Source organism: Neodiprion virginianus, chromosome 3, assembly GCF_021901495.1.
Source record: "Neodiprion virginianus isolate iyNeoVirg1 chromosome 3, iyNeoVirg1.1, whole genome shotgun sequence".
Lineage (NCBI taxonomy): Eukaryota > Metazoa > Arthropoda > Insecta > Hymenoptera > Diprionidae > Neodiprion > Neodiprion virginianus.
In genome coordinates this window covers 11,465,582-11,486,261 of record NC_060879.1, presented here as the reverse complement: position 1 = coordinate 11,486,261, position 20,680 = coordinate 11,465,582, and the positions used below count along the sequence as shown (strand labels likewise).

At 43.2% G+C, this 20,680-nt stretch overlaps 2 protein-coding genes across 2 annotated transcripts; both read left to right on the top strand.

The window, feature by feature from the left end:
• Positions 1-13,583: 13,583 nt before the first annotated feature.
• LOC124299546 (E3 SUMO-protein ligase ZBED1-like) lies at positions 13,584-14,657 on the top strand. Its single transcript, XM_046752808.1, has one exon. The coding sequence runs from the start codon at positions 13,584-13,586 to the stop codon at positions 14,655-14,657; it is 1,074 nt and encodes a 357-aa protein (XP_046608764.1).
• A 4,549-nt stretch (positions 14,658-19,206) lies between these two features.
• Positions 19,207-20,017, top strand: LOC124301616 (uncharacterized). The gene is made up of 2 exons (XM_046756912.1): positions 19,207-19,345; positions 19,737-20,017. The coding sequence occupies exons 1-2, from the start codon at positions 19,298-19,300 to the stop codon at positions 20,013-20,015; spliced, it is 327 nt and encodes a 108-aa protein (XP_046612868.1). The 5' UTR covers positions 19,207-19,297; the 3' UTR covers positions 20,016-20,017.
• Positions 20,018-20,680: the final 663 nt, after the last annotated feature.

The window sequence follows — 20,680 nt, the reverse complement described above, 5'->3', positions numbered from 1 at the left end:
CCAAGTATTGGAATTTTTGACGGAACGCTATGAAGCAGGTGCTTCATATAGTACCCTTAATTCCTGCAGAGCAGCGATTTCACTAATATCCCACGAGAATATAGAAAAAAGTCCGACAATTGGCAGATATTTCAAGGGTGTTTTCAAAACAAGACCTTGTAAACCCAAGTACGATAGAACCTGAGATATAACCCCAGTATTAAACAAGATTTCAGAAATGTTTCCTTTAGAAAAATTGGGTTTAGATCTTACTGTCAGGCTAGTCACGCTGTTAGCCTTGGTAACTGCGCAAAGGGTACAGACTCTGGCTTCTATTGAACTTAGCAATATTAAAGAAACTCGTGACGGATTCGAAGTCAAGGTTACGGATATTTTGAAGACTTCAAAACCTGGGTCTAGTCAACCTCTTCTGTTGTTGCCTCGCTTTGAGCAGCAGCCTAAACTATGTATTGCAAGTGTACTAGAGCGGTATATCGAAAGGACTAAGCCCCTAAGAGGCAATTGCAATACTTTATTAATTACAAGTAAAAAACCGTACAGAGCGGCTTCGTCGCACACTATTAGCAGGTGGATCAGGAGCATGCTAGCTCGGAGTGGGATTGGCGAGGAATATTCCGCGCATAGTACTAGACACGCATCCACTTCTGCAGCCTTAAAGAAGAGTATCGATATTAATATAATCAAGTCGGCCGCGGGATGGTCTAAAGAATCCCAGGTGTTTGCCAAATATTACAACAGACCTTTTGCTAGTCTCAAAAACGGTTTTGCTTCCTTCTTACAATAATAGGCACATAGTATATTCCTCCATATTTATTACAGTGTCCCAAAAAAACCGACTATTTTTTTTTTTTTCAAAGAACATTGAAAAATCGTCAGAGTATCTCTAGAAAATGACCCTGTGAAAATATAAGCTCTTAATATTAATATTCAGAGGTGGCGATTTGTAATTTTCCATTTCCCATTTAAATAACATGGGAAAATTTTTTTTTGAACTTTGGAACTTTGTGATGGGATAACGAGCTACTTCATAAGTATGACAAAATCAGGTCTTATAGGAAATTTGATGCTCTACAAAAAAGATCTGATTGACATTTTGCGTAAATCCAGCCGTTTCAAAAATATCGAGCCTCAAACTTCGGACTGTTTAAAATTATGCTTTTTTTTACGTAAATACAACAAAAATTAATTTATATGTATTATAAACCCAGAATTATCAACTGAACAATAAATATATGCATATATTTGACGGAATGCAGATCCGAAATTATCAATAATTTGACAAATGATAATTTTTATTGATTTTTAGCGAAAAATATTTACTTACCTAAAAAAATTCGTAGAAGTTTATTATAAATTTATTTGTATTATGTATTAATAATATATTTACTATTTGCATAGTCATATGTTTATAGTCTATTTCACTTCATATCAATTTTCTTCTGTTATCTGCTAAGTTAAGTGGATTAGTAATCCCAATTTCGGTAGGATTAATCCTACCTCCCAGTTATATCTCTGGACCTCGATTGGTAAATAAAAGATAAAATAGAGTATCATGGCAGATAGCAAGAAAACTTATTCAGCAGAAGAGATTGCTAAAATCGCTCCAGGATACCGGGGAAAAGCATCAAACTTCGATTCCAACCGAGTTGGAAAGAAACGTATGCCTCCCAAACAAACAAAAACATCCGCAAACAATACGCCAAAGGTAATGCTACCCGGCGAGATTGCGCCACCGTCAAATCTAGTGACAAAACCAACCGCACAAAAGAATCACTCAATTATATCAGAGTCTATATTTGGAGTGGACGTAAGAGTCACAGAAATCGCACCAAGGCAGAGTTTTACAACTAACTTTCGTAAAGTTGTGGATATTGCCGCTGAAATGTATGATGCATATCGGACCGACGAAAAGCAGCTCGAGAGAGTGCTTGCGAGGGAAGAGGTGTCTTACTATAGCGTAGCAATGATGCAGCTAAAACTTATTGAAGTTAAATGTAAGCAGAACCTAGAGTGCTTGACAAGTCCCGAAAAGGACATAAGAAAAGCCACTACTGACCAAGAGTTTAATGTGCCACAGCCATTAAGCGCATATTTGTCAGAAATTGGCACAATAACCGACAAAATGGGAAAGGAGACCCTCCTGGACATACCCGCTCTACCAACAACCGTAGTCCAAGGGTTTGGAGGATATCACGCTGCCCAAGTCGACACCGATTCACATAACTTATTCGAGGAAGTGCCTTCACTTGGCATATCTGGTGATATGGTAATGGCGTTAACATCAACTGACGCTGAGCCAGAACCGAACTTCCACATAGGTAAACCTGTGAAGTCGATTTTTACAACATCGCTAGCCGGAAAATTTTATCCGATAGGTCCTAGAAGACCTGAAATCAGTCAACGACTGGCAGGATACGGCATAACTACAACAACGTTCGATGAGTACGTGCCGGGAACGAGATTTAATCTCAAATATCTACTTGCGATATCAGACACATTAGGAAAATTTCAAACTTTGCGAAATGATAAAATTCTTTTCAAGAATACATCAATGATGGGTGGTGAAACACAAATCATCCATACGAAACCTAGTGAGCCTGAAGACATACACACATGGTAAAATCTGTATTTGAATCGTATTGGCTTACATCGTCCGGACCTAATGTACCTATTTTTACAAGATTCAAAGACAATTGGAAAAAAATTGATCAACCAAAGTATGTTACGAGAATTTCAGACCAGGGAGTATTTGGAGTCATAGGTGATGACAAAGATCAAATACTGATGCTTCTCACAAGTTATTCACAAGTAAAAATAAATATATTTTATCACTACTGTTGATTGTAATTTAATAATAATAAAAATAATGATAATAATAATAATAATGATAATAATAATAATAACATTCACTGTGTTGAATAGATGTCACAACCAAGAGGTGATTACAAAGAGCTTTTGGAATTGGCTTTTATTTTTTTGGGAGCTATACCACCTAAGGAAATAATGTTCAAACAACCTGGAGCGGTACATCACGCAAGATGGATGGCAAAGGCGATTTATAATTTGAAAATATTTTTATTCAGAAATCAATTTAAACTAACAAACAGCGAAATGAAAGGAGTGCGTCAGGTCTGCATTTTTGTGATCAAATTTTATTTAAAAGTATGGTTTTCAGCAACATCAGCAATAACAGCACCAAACAATGATTTGAATCTAATACAAAATTTACTTTCCTATGATAAAATAAACCCAGTTGTTTCAAAAAATGCATCTCAAAAAATAGCTAAGCATCTGTGGTACCTTTCAGAGGAATTAGCTGTTCTGTCATTGTTTGATGTGAATGTCTCGTTAGAAATAAAAAAAAAAAAAATTGTTACAGCTCTAAAATCAAATGAAGGTATACTTACGAATAAGAAGCGTTTCCAAATAAGAGACAACAATCTATAAACCTTATTAAAAAAAGATTTGAGCGACTTTGTATCTAAAGACTCTTTGGTTTTATTTAAACGGTTCGGTTTGTGTACTGATTTTCTTGATTTAGAAATAACTTCATGGCCTGCTCATGACAGGTTTAAAAATAATCTTCACTTTTTCAATTCATTGAAAGTTGTTAATGACGTTGCTGAAAGAAACATCGCGTTAATTTCTCAATACAATCAACGATTAACCAAAAGTGAAGAGCAGTTCCAAGGTTTGTTACACAACGTGAAAAAACATCGACAGGATTATCCAAACTTTAGGAGAAAAAATTTATTCTAGATTTTACTGCTAAGAAATTGACTAGAAATGTTTAAATAGATCTGGTATTTTACTGTTATTACTGATTAATCTAGTACCAAGACAATAAATCTATTATTATTGATTTAAATAGATTATTAATACAAAATACAAATAAATTTATAATAAACTTCTACGAATTTTTTTAGGTAAGTAAATATTTTTCGCTAAAAATCAATAAAAATTATCATTTGTCAAATTATTAATAATTTCGGATCTGCATTCCGTCAAATATATGCATATATTTATTGTTCAGTTGATAATTCTGGGTTTATAATACATATAAATTAATTTTTGTTGTATTTACGAAAAAAAAAGCATAATTTTAAACAGTCCGAAGTTTGAGGCTCGATATTTTTGAAACGGCTGGATTTACGCAAAATGTCAATCAGATCTTTTTTGTAGAGCATCAAATTTCCTATAAGACCTGATTTTGTCATACTTATGATGTAGCTCGTTATCCCATCACAAAATTCCAAAGTTCAAAAAAAAATTTTCCCATGTTATTTAAATGGGAAATAGAAAATTACAAATCGCCACCTCTAAATATTAATATTAAGAGCTTATATTTTCACAGGGTCATTTTCCAGAGATACTCTGACGATTTTTCAATGTTCTTTGAAAAAAAAAAATTAGTCGGTTTTTTTGGGACACTCTAACCTAGAGTCTTTACTAAGGTCCTTAAGCCTGTGCTTAATTGGCTGCTTAGCAGGGGGTTCTTATCAGTTGCCTACTTAGATGACATCCTATGCATCGGGGATAATTATAAATCCTGTTTGGACAATATGAAGAGCACATTAGATATATGTATAGGCGTTGAATCGTAACCGCCGCACGGGGGGGTTTGTTTACACTTGACGCGGGCCGCGCTTGGTCTCTTGATCATTGTCGGTGGACGGACGAGTTCGTGCGCGTTTTCGAAAAGATACGCGCTGTACGGGGAGAGGCTTAGAGCCGACCCTTGAGAATCAGTCGAGCTTCGACATCGAACGCATAGACGTCGTATCTCGAGGCGTCGATTCGCCTGTTTTTCTCGAAGATCTCGTCAATATTTTGTCCGCACAAGCTCAGTAAAATGGCTGCCCGCGTAAAGTTTATTAATCAAAAGCGTGCGACTTTAAAGGCGAACATTACAAAACTCGAGCGATTCACGGAGGACGCGGATTTTGAACCCGCGAACATAAAAATGCGGGCGGATCGTGTAAAAGAACAATTTCGGATATACGAGGAATTACACGATGAACTCGCATTATTAACCGACGGAGACGGTGACAACGTCGATGAGTTCGACGAGTTGCAGGATCGATTCTACGCGATCATAACTAAAATCGAGACAGATTTATTATCGACAACGCCACAACATCCCGGTATAGCAAACGTAACGTCGCTGCCGATCGACGGCACGCATCGACTTAAATTGCCGGTCGCCGACCTCTCAAGGTTCGACGGCAACATCGAAAAGTGGCTATCGTTTAAAAATACGTTTCTGACAATGATCGATTCTCGCGAAGACATAACGAAATTACAAAAATTCTTACATCTAAAAAATTGCCTAGAGGGTGACGCGTTAAATAAAATTCTCATTTACAACGTGAGCGAAGAAAATTACGGTACGGCATGGAAGTTACTTCTAGATTCGTATGACAAGACTCGAATTTTGATCGTAAAACATCTCGACGCGATCCTCGAGATGCCTGCGGTAAAAAGGGCGACGCATAAAGATTTAGCGCGACTCGTCGACGACATGCGCCAACACGTGAACATGCTCGCGTCATTGGACGTGATACCAGATGAACACTTGTTAGTCCGGATAATCGAACGCGCGTTACCCAACAATATTCGGGTCAAGTGGGAAGAGACGCTCAATCTCGACGACGCAAATACAATTTAGAAAGGCGCGGTCGAATGTACATTTTATTCGATACACAATAATTTCAACAAAACGCTCATGTTTCTGCTCATCCCGAAAATAGCTGATAACGTACCGAATGAAATCTTTCCTCGCGAATCAATCGACTTACCGCGGAATGTAAAATTGGCCGATCCGCAATTCCATTTGCCTGGAAGGATCGACATCCTCATCGGGTCAGGGACAACGTTGTCATTATTATCGATCGGACAATGTGATTTGTCCCGCGACGGCTGCGATCTCGTCTTACAGAAAATTCAGCTCGGCTGGGCCGTTGCTGGCGGAAAATCAAACACCACGATCGGGAAACGAACGTCGTGCCAACTGACCGAATTAAAGGAAACAATCGAAAAATTCTGGTTGCTCGATGATGCAAACGCTAGTCAAATAAAATTATCGGAAAATACAAGCTGCGAAACTCATTTCAATCGAAACGTCACTCGCGAACCGTCGGGACGGTACGTCGTTCGTCTGCCGTTCCGCAGCACCGATCGAGACCTCGGTGATTCACGATCTATGGCCTTGCGACGATTTGCTGGCTTGCAAAAAAAAGCTTAACGCGGACCCGGTCCTTAAAGCGGAATATCATCGCGTTATGAATAAGTTCATAGAACTAGGCCATATGTCACTCGTTGTCGACGAATCACTACCCGGTTATTATCTCCCACACCACGCGGTCATAAAGGCGACAAGCGCTACGACGAAGACCCGAGTTGTCCTCGATGCGTCCGCCAAAACAAGCATGGGAATGTCGCTTAACGATACGCTGATGGTCGGCCCGACTATTCAATTGAAACTAATCCAGCATCTTTTACGATTTCGCAGTTATAAATTCGTGATTACCGCGGACATCGCGAAAATGTACCGACAAATCTGGATCGCCCCCAGCGTTCGTCGGTACCAATGAGTTTTTTGGCTCCAACAGGAAAGAATTCGCGTATTCGAACTAAACACCGTAACGTTCGGCGTGTCGTCGGCTCCGTTTCTTGCGATACGAACCGTACAAAAACTTGCAAGCGATGAGAGCGCGGATTATCCTAAGGGGGCCGAGGTTTTAACGCGCGACCCGTGTAGAAAATTAGTTGGGCATCCAAGATTAACTATAGGCGCAAGTCGGGCCTGGTCCGGGCTTCCATAACAGGGGATTCCTAATTATTGCCCAACTTGGGCCTATGTTGGGTTAAATTGGCCATCTAAATAAATTTTCATTTAGGGTTGCCTAACCATTGCCAAACTAGGGCCTCCTTGGGGCTTACTTGTCGATCCTGGCCAAATTTGTTTCGGTTTGCCCAACTTCTGCCTAAGTAGGCCCTACTTGGGGGTTACTTGTCGATCCTGGCCAAATTTATCTAGTATCACCCAACTTCTGCCTAAGTAGGCCCTATTTGGGGGTTACTTGTCGATCCTGGCCGAATTTGTCTTGGTTTGCCCAAGTTCTGCCTAAGTAGGCCCTATTTGGGGTTTACTTGTCGATCCTGACCAAATTTGTTTTGGTTGCCCAACTTCTGCCTAAGTAGGCCCTATTTGGGGTTTACTTGTCCAGCCTGGCCAAATTTATCTAGGTTCACCCAACTTCTGCCTAAGTAGGCCCTATTTGGGGGTTACTTGTCGATCCTGGCCAAATTTGTTTTGGTTTGCCCAACTTCTGCCCAAGTTGGCCCCATTCGGGGTTTACTTGTCCAGCCTGGCCAAATTTGTTTTGGTTTGCCCAACTTCTGCCTAAGTAGGCCCTATTTGGGGGTTACTTGTCGATCCTGGCCGAATTTGTCTTGGTTTGCCCAAATTCTGCCTAAGTAGGCCCTATTTGGGGTTTACTTGTCGATCCTGGCCAAATTTGTTTTGGTTGCCCAACTTCTGCCTAAGTAGGCCGTATTCGGGGTTTACTTGTCCAGCATGGCCAAATTTATCTAGGTTCACCCAACTTCTGCCTAAGTAGGCCCTACTTGGGGGTTACTTGTCGATCCTGGCCGAATTTGTCTTGGTTTGCCCAAATTCTGCCTAAGTAGGCCCTACTTGGGGGTTACTTGTCGATCCTGGCCAAATCTGTTTTGGTTTGCCCAACTTCTGCCTCAGTTGGCCTTATTCGGGGTTTAATTGTCCAGCCTGGCCAAATTTATCTAGGTTCACCCAACTTCCCCCCACAGGGTCGCCACCTTGACGTGGTGTGGGGGGCTTGAGGCTCGCCGTAATGAACTGTTGGAGCGATGCCGGCGGGGCCCCTGGGCCCCAGAAGGTCCTGCCATGCCGGTAAGGTCCTCAGGGAGCGGAGAGTGACTAACGGCGACCTAAGGGAGGGACCCTGACAAAAAACCCAAGATGGAGAGTTCTAGGAGTATAACGATTACGGCGCAAGGGATCGGAGCCCTAGTGCCGGCGGGGAACGTTGGTGACAGAGCAGGCCACACCCCGTCGTCATCATATGACTGCAACCAAATACACATACACGCACACAACAGGAGGAGGAGCGGAACGTCAGTGCAAGGAAGCCCGGACATTTACCACACCCTGGAAAATGAGACCATCCTGAGTCCGGATCTTAGAACACCCTTGAGACACCAGGAGGATGAAGAGGAGGCTTCCATAGAGCATCCAAGAAACGCGATCAAGAGGGCCAACGCAGTAATTGAACAATTGCTCGACATTGGAACGAAGATAGGCAAAGCCTACGGGCGAAGCCTCAACTTGAAGAGGGAGGCGCGGATTGAGGCAGACAATCTGGTCACACGATATAAAATGGAGCTCATGGATGCAATCAACTGCCAGGAAACGGAAGAAGAAATAGAGAGAGTGCAGACCCTCATCATGAGCTGGCCTAGTAGAATCGGGGCAGTGATGTTCAGGGTCTCCGAATCTAGGCGGTTTAGTGGGACCATCATAAGTGAAATGGAGAAACTGAGAGACCAAGGTCAGTGGGTGATTAACAGATGGAGTGAGAATGCCCCACTTGACCTGACGGATGAGGAGATACAGGAAAAGAGAACATCCTGGACAGCTCCAAAGGACAGGCGGCCTAATCGCAAGAAAGACATAGAAAGCGACGGCAGCCGGGAAGAGGCACAGGAGAGCTCGGGCGGCCGCAGACCCAAAAAGACTCGAGACACAGCGGAGAACGGGAGGGGCTCACAGCCCCAGCCCCCACCACCTCCCGAACCCAAATCACGGGAAGCAGAGGGACACCGCATAGCTGGTACACCCAGACAGCCGACAATAACGGTCATCAGGGAAACCGCCACCCACACGGCAACGTCCGCTCCGACGGGGACCGAAGCAGAGGAGGAGGGATTACGGAGAGAAAATGAAGGAAAGGAAAGGAAGACGGTGCGCATACAGGCCGAGGGCAGGACCTACCTTGATCTTATCCGAAACCTGAAGCGGACTGTCCGGACCGACGACATCAAGGTCAGTGGCATCAGACAGGCAAGGATGAACGAAGACGCGTTGGTAACGGTCGTAGGCCAGACGGATGCGGCACAACTACTGCTCAGGCTTCAAAACGAAGGGTTTGCCGCCGAAATTATGGGTGAACGGTCGAAAAGGGCCATAATCCAGAATATTGAAGCGGACACAACAGAGGCAGAGATCACCCAGGCGGTGGACATAGCCACAGAAGGCCGAACAGAAATAGTTTTCCTTAAGAGGACACCACGGGGCACCCTCACGGCGTGCATCAGAGCCCCGGGGAAAACAATCGACGCCCTGATCAGGCTGCGGCACGTGAAAATCGGTTGGACAAGAGCCAGTACGAGGGAATACAAAGAGGATAAAAGGTGTTTCAGGTGCGGGACGGTCGGGCACTCGGCAGGGTCGTGTAGAGAGGCAGACAAGGTGTGCTTCAGGTGCAAGCAACCAGGGCACATAGCGAAAGAGTGTGAACGGCAATCCGCTGAGAACAAGGGGTCAAAGGCTGCCACTCCCCCGACAGTGACCACAACGAGAGAGAAGACAGCGAACTAAATCAGCGCGGAAGAAAGAATCCTGCGGGGAACGCGGACTTTCAGATCGTGCGGGGTCCAAACGTCGATACGGGAGGAAAGGGCCACACCTGCTAACAGGGCCAACACCGTCGACCACCCTAGACAAGGTGCCTTCAGCTACGCAGAGGCGGCCAAGGCTAAGGTACAGACGAGGAACCCGTCGTCGCATACCACACCCGTGGCCACCGCTGCTGCGACGGCCAACGGAGGACGGGAGAGAAGTAAAACACAAGCGGCAGGACAAATCCCCGCGCAAGGAGAAAGCAAGAAGAGACAGCAAAGAGGATTCGCGGTAATGATCAGGGTCGAGGGGGAGGTATACGAAAGAACCCTGGAGAGGATTAAAAGGGGTGTTTCACCACCGGAAGGCGGGGGCCTGCGGAGCATCAGAAGGAGTAGGGACGGGTCCCTCCTAATGGTATGCGAGGAAATGTCAACGGCCAAGAAAATGGCGGACCTGGTGGCTACAAAGCTAGGGGATGGGGCCGACGTCAAAATACTGGGTGACAGGGAGATAATAAAGATTCGTGGGCTGGACGCTCTAGTGCAGGCGGAAGACATCCGAACCGCACTCATTAACGAGATACCTACGGAAAGGGACGACAGCGACCAGACGGAAGTTATACGGATTATTACCTACCCTTGGAATGAGAAAGCCGCCATCGTAAAAATCAGTCGGCGCACTCTACAGGCCCTGAATGGGAGAGTCAACATAAGAATAGGTTGGACCATGGCCAGAGAAAATTAACCATGGAAAACAAAACCGTTTATTATATTTGTAACTATTTTTTAATACTTTTTCGTCATATTCAATTATAATAATAACATATGATACAACGATATAGTTACACTATCCATCATCTCAGTTAATTATTCAATTTTTCCTTCATCTTCTTTTCGTTTTACATTTACCTATATTTCCTTCATATTTTTCTCTTGGTTAAAATTCTGTAAATTTATTATAATTAAAGTTAATTAAAGAATCACAATATTAGGAAAATAGAAACACGCTGAAAGAAATGTAGAGAAATTATCATACCCAAACGTACTACATTAATACGTATAATTGTGCAATATTTAATGTGCAATACGACTCCAAATATAATCTCTATTTGACAACAAATTCCATTCGCATCAAAATGAGTACATATTGGAAGCACCAATGCTTCAGTTTCACACTAGAACTTTACTTCAAAAAAATATTCACCAAAAATTTCGTTTCAGAAAGAAAACTTTTGCTAGCAATATGCTAAGAGACGAGGAAGATAAAAACTGTTATTCAACATTGTTTAAGCAATCTTGATTTTTGGTGTAGACTTATCCCACCTCTAGCAATTCACTTGCCCACGAAGGAGAATATATGTGCGTAGTGTGCTTATTTAGGTAATCATTATAGTAAGCGTTGCAGAAGACTACCTTTCGTTGAAATATTTATGGGCTGTGTATGTTTCAGCTATTTTCTTATTCTGATTGTGTTTTTTATGTCAGAAAAGGACCCAATGATAACAACTGTATAAATACTCGCACTACTTATGGATATATTCAGAAAATCATCATTATAACCGCGTTTTGCATAATATATTGTTTATGTATGAAGTAGTGACATGACGTATAATCGATTTCTCCTCTCTGGTTTCATTGAAAGTTGCATAGCAATTAAATTACGTTGCACATAACTTAGAGGATAAGTTATAATGGTGCGCGAAGAATTTACGATAATCTCCCAAGTTTCGAAACGGTCAGATTTTGGTGGATAGGAATACGCGTCATTTTTTGACTTCCAAATATGTCCTGTAATCGAAATAGATGATAATGTAGTATTATGTCCAAAAATTTTTTCAATTCTCATGATGTATCCATTTTTTAAAAGAACCATATTGTTAGGTGCTTTGGTCGTTAGAAAAGTAGCATAATTTGTAGTCAATTTCTTTATTATTAGGTTACCGTTTACGATATCGCTTTTATGAATTGTGCATTCTTTCGGCAAAGTGACGTTTTCACTCTGGAGCATTTTGCGCTAGGCTTGGGTAAAAAATATCGATATATCAAAATATCGATATTTTATCAGAAAATAATCGATATAAATCAGCGATATTTTTTTCCCGCGATATATCGACTTTCGATATTTATTTTTAGATATCAAAATCGATATATTTTTTAAAGTTCTGCTGTCTGCTTTTGCGTCACATCATGTATTTGACTTTTTACAAATCTGATGTCTTAAATTTAGAAAAAGAGTAAGTAGGCAGTGCAGTAAAACACAAATAAAAATTACAGTCTATGACCTGCTTGTCTATGACAATGACACTGCTTGTTGGTTTGGTTGGTATCACTGCGCTTACTGCGTGTGTGTGTTGGTACGTACGTTGTTTATTGTACTGCGAGTAAACTTAGCGTAGCTCATTGTTATTTTTTGTGGGAATTGTGTTAATCTGTTAATGATAAAAAGTCATGTCTGCTGTATGGAAGTTCTTTAAAAAAAAAAGGGAACAATGAACCTGTTTCTTGCAACTTGTGCGGCAAAACGTATAAAACTTGTGGAAACACAACAAATTTGGCAACACAGTTAAAAGTGAAGCACCATTATGCTTATTTGCAAATGGTAAACATACAAAATTCATCGAAAACCGAAAAGTTTAGGAATGATACTATAGATGTTGCGTTGGTAAACTTTGATGACACCAGTGTTGATGGAAGTCTCAAAAGATCCAAATTAAAATTGCAATAGTTAGTCAACTTTGAATATAGGTTATGAAATTATTTTTGTTCTGTTGATTATTGTTAGGTTACTCTTCCAAGACCAAGTACGGATACGAATACATCTAATGACGATTTCCAAATACAAGAGATTGGAGAAAATTCTGCACATTCTCCAAAAAACCAATTCTCCAATCAAGCCGTAAAAGAAAGCCAATGCAAGAAATGCAGCTTATGCAACCTACATTAGCAAGCTGTTTAGAGAGAAGTTCAAGCTTTGAGGGTAAGTTAGTGCCATGGTTTAAAAAAAAAACATTTTTATCTTAGTTTTGATAATAATAACATTCATTCATACATTCCAATAAACAAATTAGAGTGATTCACGACATTTTAGTGATGTTCCTCAATCGATTTGCAAATATATATAGTTTAGGCTTGACTTTATTTATATTTGTGTTTCAAACATTTTTTTTCAAGTAAGTAGTTATCAATTATATTACTTAAAATAATTTATATATTTCAGAAGGTGGACAAAAGCATTGTGAAATTACACAAGCATTAATTTACATGATATGTAAGGACAACTTGCCACTATCGTGCGTTGAAAAAAAGGGACTACAAAAATTTATTCGCACTGTTTGCCCTCTCTATAAACTGCCTTCAAGAAAAAAGGTTGTCTTTAAATTACATTTGTTCTAATTTATATTTTTAATATTAAATTGCAGTGAAATAACTGATAACTTTTTACTTTCAGGTAACTCGCCTAGTAGAAAACAGATAAAATACTACAAAGGAGGTCATAATAAAAAGATTAAAAGAGATAACTTTTTTATGTTTCACAAGTGACATACTTACAATTACTAATTCTACAAGAAGTTTCTTAATATTGACGGTTCACTTTGTTGACATTGTAAACGGATCACCTGTCCTCCAGAGCTTAAACCTATGCGCCCAGAAACTTTCTCAGGTATATTTGATGTACTTTATAAATTTTAACCCCACTTCTAAACTATTTTGATTTGCAATTATTACATTTTATACAGTGTACAAATATAATAAACTTATTGTAGGGTCATTCAGGACAGTACGTCCAAGAATGTTGGAGAGAAATATGTGAAGAGTTTGAAATTGACACAACTAAAATAGTATCTATTACTACTGATGGCGGCGCAAATATAGTGTCAGCGGTACGATTGTTTTTAGGTAATAATCATCGGATTTCCTGTATGGCTCACGTCTTAAACCTTGTAGTCGATGGAGTATTGAAAGAAATTAAAGAATTTTCAGCACTCACCGACCAGGTCAAAACCATTGTGACGTTCTTTAAGCAGTCAGTCAACGCTATGGACCAATTACGAGCCGAACAAGAATCATCTGGTAAAAAAGAAGGGGAGGTGTTGACATTGATACAAGCTGTCAGCACTAGATGGAACTCTTGCTTTGACATGCTAGAGAGATTCGTCAAACTGTCTGCACTAGTAGCTAAAATTTTAGCCACAAAAAGCCAAACTAGCAAGAATACACCAGATATGGTTCCATCGTCGCAACTTAATGTAATACGGGATTTTATTGCTCTTCTTGGCCCTTTCAAAGAAGCTACTGAGGAAATAAGTGGTGCGAATTATGTAACGTCCAGCTTAGCCATTCCTCTTACAACTCTAGTTACCCAAGTAACAGATCAAGCAACTCCATCGACCTCTTTGGGGCTGATTGTAAAAAAGGCTTTACTCAAAAAAGTTGAAGACAAACTGGCTCCTTTAGAACAAAATCCTTTTCTTTCAGTAGCTACCATTCTGGATCCTCGGTTCAAGCGTATCCACTTTACCTCGCCAGTTGTCGTGTCAAATGCTATATCCAAAATTAGTGCTGAGATTCGTGCAGAATATCGCCGTAGAGGACAACGTTCTCCGGATAAAAATCCTGATCAAGCAGCATCAGAACAAGCTAGTGGGTCCTCTATCTGGTTAAGACATGAGAAATTATTAAATCTGAACATAGCTACGTCAGAGGTTCCAAGCAGTGGCTGTGTCCCCAATGAACTGAAGCAGTATTTGGACCAACCACTTTTAGAAAGAAAATCTGATCCAATAAAGTTCTGGATAAATTGTCGTCATTTCACGCCGGTTCTCTCGGATATCGCTCTAAAATATATGATTTGCCAAGCTTCTTCAGTGTCATTTGAAAGGGTTGCTTCAGTGGTGAATTTGGCTGTACCGAATGAAAGGAGCAGATTAACAGGGGAACACATCAAACAAAGAGTGCTTCTGATGTCAATATCAGACAAATATTGGTATGAATGAATAATGTATTTTTGTTGTGTTGATGATGTTGATTTTTCTTGGCTTTTCTGTATTTTCAAATAATAAAACTGATGTCAAAACCACCGGATGTGTATTTGCTTTAAAATTTCGAATATTTCGGCAATTTTTATAGATAATCGCATATTGCACAGACAATATCGATATATCAACATATCGATATATTTAGTCAATACTTATCGATATATTTGAAAAACATCGATACGATATATATCGATATTTTTTCCTCATTTGCCCATCCCTATGCTGGCCCGAACGACGCCGCTACACCTGGTGGCTGGTGCCTATCACCGAGCATACGGCTGGATGCGGGAGACGCGAGCGACGACGGGATCCCGCTCTACTGACCAAGCAAGGACTGTCAGGGCGATAGAGCTCCTCGCTGCCCGCGAACGTTGGAGGAGTTCCCTGGAGGGTCCCGACCTTCCCAGCGGGAGGTTAATAGCGGCGATCGCGGATAACTGGGATGGGTGGCACGGCAGGGGTCACGGAATGCTGACCTTCCGATTAACTCAGGTACTGACGGGCCACGGTTGTTTCGCTGACTTCCTGCACAGGATAGGGAGGGCGGAACGGCCGGACTGCCAGCACTGTGGGGGGGGGGGGGGGGGGGGGGCGCGGACACGTCAAGCCGCAGGGTGGAAACGTGCTCAGCGTGGGCGGTGGATAGGGCGGCCCTGCAGGAGGCCGTTGGGGGGGACCTGACCCTGGCCGGGTTGATACGGGCAATGACGAGCTCAGGGGAGGGATGGGCGGCGATGGCCCGCTTCGCGGAATGGGTGATCGCCGCGAAAGAACTTGAGGAGAGAGCGCGGCAACAGGCCCCGCAGCGTGGAGGGAATGGGACCCGGTAGCGCAGGCTACACAGACCGAACGGGTAGCTCGGACATGTGGGGACCCGAACGGGTTGGCGGGGTGGGGTGCCGGCCGGACTCCGCTCCATCCCTCGGGGCGGGCCGGGGGAGGCCCGGAGAGGCATAAATGGTGCCAGAGTAGGATGTAGTAGGCTCTCGGTTAGGGCTAGGGCCTCTCCGCTCGATACCTCCTCTTCATCATCGGCCCCAACCCCCTGGGACGGCGACTGGAGCGCGACGCCGCGCCGTCTTGCCCCGACTTCCGCGAGGGTAGTACTGGTCCTAGTGGACGCAGAGTGGGAATCGCCCTCGGCACTGGGCGGCTTCACCTCACAAAGCGCCAGCCACAGCACGGTTAGGAGGAGGTTACCCACGAGGATGAGAGCCATGACAGCTAGTGGGAGGGGGGAAGGTAAAGCGCAAGCTCCAACAGGCAGGACACGCAGCCGCATATTAGTGCCCGAGGGTTCCCTGAAGATATGCCCCGAGTGGTTCCGGGGAGTCCCCTACCCGCACCAGGGTGGCCGCTGGTTTTTTAGTGGGTGCGAGTCCCACACTACCCCGAGGGTCCTTGCGCAGAGCCTCGGGGTGTGCATAAGGCATTTTTCCAGCGATAACGAGAAAAAAAAAAAAAAAAAAGAGACCACCTAGCCGCCCTGACTCTGTTGTCGTTAATTTCTCTCATCACCAGTGAGTTCAAATTTGTTTTCCTGTGCCCGATTTATGTATGAGTAAGAAGTTTCTTCTCTGCATGCACGATGTATGAGGAGACTGTAGTGTTCCAGGTTCCAGGTTCGATTCCTGGCTCCGTCGTTAATTTTTCGAATTCACCAGTTTTCAAATTTACATTCTTTTAACAAAATTCTCTCGTAGATTAATTATTTGCACATCCGCATCTCATTTATTAGATGGCATTGCTGGTCTTACGGGCTTTTCATCGGAAGCAAGGATTCAAAAAGGGTAAACATAACATCTACACACTACAGTCTCCTTATTCATCGTGCATGCAGAGAAGAAACTTCTTACTCATTGTATTTAATACTACCAACGCCGAGGTATTTTATGAGGTCTGAGGGTGGTTAAAGGTTGCCGGAACTGTCAAAGCAATCGATATTATTGTCGCGTTTCTTGTATGCAACCCAGTGTGTTCCCGGACTGTCTTTGTCGTCAAGGTTGATTATAGCTGACTCGTTTTTTCGTGGACCGTTTTTGGGCTTTTCGTTTCGCAGTAAAACACCGCGGAAATGCGGAACCTTGAAGATTTTTGCATAGTACAACAAGTCCCAATCAGTTCACGCTCGACGTGGTAGCATCGCATCTAGTTTTTTGAAAGATACCAAAACCTGTTTTGTATGGTTCCATATGAAGCCCTTTGCCCAACGCGATAGCTTCCATAGTTTTGTTGTGTCGTTTGCTCTCTTCCAGTTCTCGTCTAGCAGCACTTGCATCGTTCACAGCTTTTGCTATACCTGCCGCACCACCGGCTAACGCGCCTGTAGCACCAAGACCAGCGAAAATAGGAATCAGAAACGGTAGAAAACCACCGACTTTTGAAGGTACCGGTAGGACGCGAGGTGTTCGCACTTTACATTCACCACCCGCTCTTTTAACGGCGTTCTCAGCTCCCTTCAGCGCAGATTCGATAGCTACTTTTGCATCGTTGCTTAGAACCATAGAACGTTTTGCAGCATTTATAATTTTTCTCAAGCTCACATTTTTTGACTTTCGGATTCCCATTCCGAGTTTTGATTTCACTTTCATGGTATTAGCTATTGCCCAAGCGGCTGTCTTCTCACCCAAATTTGCGTCCTTTGCGAGAACCCGTTTCCAAGCTTCCTCAGCCAACACCCTATCAGCCTCGTTTCTAACTTCAAGATTTTCACGATTCTGCGAGTAAGCAATGTCGTGGTCCTTGCAAGCTGCGTCGAGAAAATTGATTCCCCGATCACCCCGCGCGAGTCTCTTTGTTAGTTTTGTACCAGGCCCACAGTACTGATAACCAGGTACATGCAATTCGACTGGAAGGCTGTTGATGATTTTATTCAGCAGACCCTTGCTACGATGTTGCCGCCTTCTGCTTTGTTCACCTCTGTCCGCGATCATGTCCGTGCGTTGACTGGAGAAAAATGCTTTGAAAAGGGATATTTATAGCAAATCTGATCGGTCATGTCCAAGATGCGGTTTGAGAAACAATCTATTAAGCTTCCCGTGATGAATTTTGACAAACTTTCAGAGCAAAATGTCAAAAGGCACAAATGGCACGGTGAATTACTCCCGAATAGTGTACGTGCAACATTCTGTGGACCGTCGAATTGTGTTAAAACTAATGCGTTGCTCACACTTATAACCCATCCCAACGGACTCAGATTTGAAAATATCTACATCTACTCGAAATCTCTCAACCAACCTAACTACCAACTGTTGAAGCAATTGATGGACCATGTTGAAAATACGGAGTATTTTGCGTTTACCGAGCGTGAGCGAGTGATTACACCGGAAGAAGCACAACCCAATTCAATAATCATATTTGACGATGTAGCGTGCGGGAAGAAGGACAATATTAGAGCCTACTTTTGCATGGGCAGACATCACAACGTTGACTGTTTCTATCTCTGTCAGACGTACGCGCGTATTCCCAAACATCTCGTGCGCGACAACGTAAACTTACTCGTTTTATTCAAACGAGACGATATGAACCTGAGACACGTATACAACGACCATGTGTTACACAGAGTTTAAAAGTGTGTGCTCTGCATACTGGAATGGTGAGAAGTACGGGTTTCTGGTGATCGACAAAGACAGTGAGCTCAACGAAGGACGATACTGGAGGGGATTCGATTCTTTTGTTACCCTGCTATTGTCCGCAAGCTATGATCACTCGACAAGGTGTTGAAACGGAATACGTTTTCTGGGATGATCCAAACGAGTTAGTGGAGCGCCTTCGTTTACTCCTGGCATCTCAGGCAGCGGGAAATCCGAGTCACAATAATGAAATAATCTCCATTATCGAAGAGCTACGCGATGCACGAATCATTTATTGAGCAGCTCCCATCGTTTATGCATTCATTACCGAGATGAGCGTCGACGTGTTTGTACGGCATCTGGATAAAAACACGGCCACGAGCACTCGCGGTCCTCCGGGTGTCGGATTTCAAATAACAGCGGACGGGCAATACGATAAACGAAACAAGAGACTGTGCAATGTCGCAGATCCCGCAGAGCCGAACAATGCTGTAACTTTAAAAATCTTGAGACGAAAATTCAACGTGCTGCAAAAACAAATCGACAACCTCGATCAAATGATCAACGCTTTATAGCTCACCACGGAGAAAGCCTTGGATACCTTTTACACAGACTTTAAAACAGGCAGAGACCTGTCGATTCGAAACGCTGAATTCATTTCTAAATTGGACATCAGACTAAGAGCGTTGGAATATGAACGAGGAAAAGCAAGTACTGGTGACGGAACTGCATAAGCCTGCACGCCGGAATTGTATTTCGCGCCTCTTCCTCTAGATCATCTTGTAGTACCCCCACTCCACGCCAGTGTTACCACATGTTTACAGTAAAACTAGAAACTTTTGGTCTCCTCCGTTGGTCTATCTGTCTGGACTATCATTCTTCATCTTTGTGCCGGTGAATCCACATGTGCTTTTTATAAGTTTTTTACAAATTGTTTAATCATGGACAAGAAAAGATACCGAGGTAATTCAGGCGAGGAAGAAGAAAAGGAGAATCGAATGGAGAAGCGATTGAGGCGACTGGAGGATGCGATTTTGGAAATACGAGACAATAAGCGTCACAGGAAGAGACGTCGTAAGTTTATGTTTCCTTCATGTTCCAGAATATTCGATGGGATGCATCGGCATGCCTCTGGCCTACATGGCAGAGATTGGCGTTCGATGGTCACTCGTTTAGGCACTAACCTATATCGAGGAGTTATTACTCAGACCGGTGCAAATGTTCGAGGCCACCCGTGTAGGCTCTAACCTACACGGAGGAGAGTTTCTCAAGGCGCATTACTCGAGGCACCCTATAGGCCCTAACCTATAAAGGGGAGTTGAACTCGGCCAAAACATGCCTGACGTCATTGCTAAACGTTCTAACCAGGGGGCAGAAAACAATGAATGAAAACCTATAGGTTTCAGACGCATACCTGACGACCACGGAATAACGTCGTCATTATTGTTTTTACTTTCGTTGATAGGACGTCACCGAAGCTCAAGGTCCTCATCGTCAGAGGCCAATCGGCGACGGCGTAGCAGAGGAAAAAGCAGAGGAAGAAGCCAATTTCGAAGAAGCTCTTCGAAAGGATCCAGCGTGTATGACGAATCGATACAGCGAGAACTCTCTTACAGCCCTTCAGAGCAATTTGTCGATCAGACCGCTGCGCAGGTTGGGAGCTTGTCAAGCTCATCCGCAGAGGGACAAGTGGTCCATCATACTGCTACGCAGGCAGTTTTGGGACAAGATCCTCCTGCGATAAACAAAATAACCCAACAGAGTGTCACGGTTACACAGTCAGGGGCTCCGCAGGGGTCCAGCGCAGCTGACTTGCTGGTCCAGCAGACTGCGCAGAGTTCTGTTGTGACAGAACCAGTGATCCAGGCTAGCGCTCTACACCTGAATCCTTCTCAGAGTCACAGCGTAGCTGGCGAGGAAACACAGTCAACCCAGGCAGCGATCTGTGAGGGTTTACTCGACCCCGCGATCCTAGAGATCTTAGGGAGACGTTTCTTGGAGGATCGAGTTCTGGCACAAGCAATTCCTAAGGACTTAGTTGTTCGTTTGGAAGAAATCCTAAAGACGGGTTTGCCCACAGAGGACAGAGTCTCTCTCATAAAAAAGCACCCTCCGCCGTCCAATTGCGTCATCATCGATCCACCGAGAGTCAATCCCGAGGTTCAGGCGTCTTTACATGAGTCGGTTGTAAAGAGAGACGAGAGGATTCACGCAAAGCAGTCGAAGATCACGGCGTGTCTCGCCGCAATCGTAAAGGTTTCCTCGAAAGTTCTAGAGGGCGGAGCTGAAAAATTATTCATTCTCGAGCTATTGGGCGACGCTTCGAGACTGTTAGCTGACCTCCTCCACGACGAGTCGATCATAAGGAAAAGCCTGATGTTGTATGTATGTTGAATGGTTAGTACAACA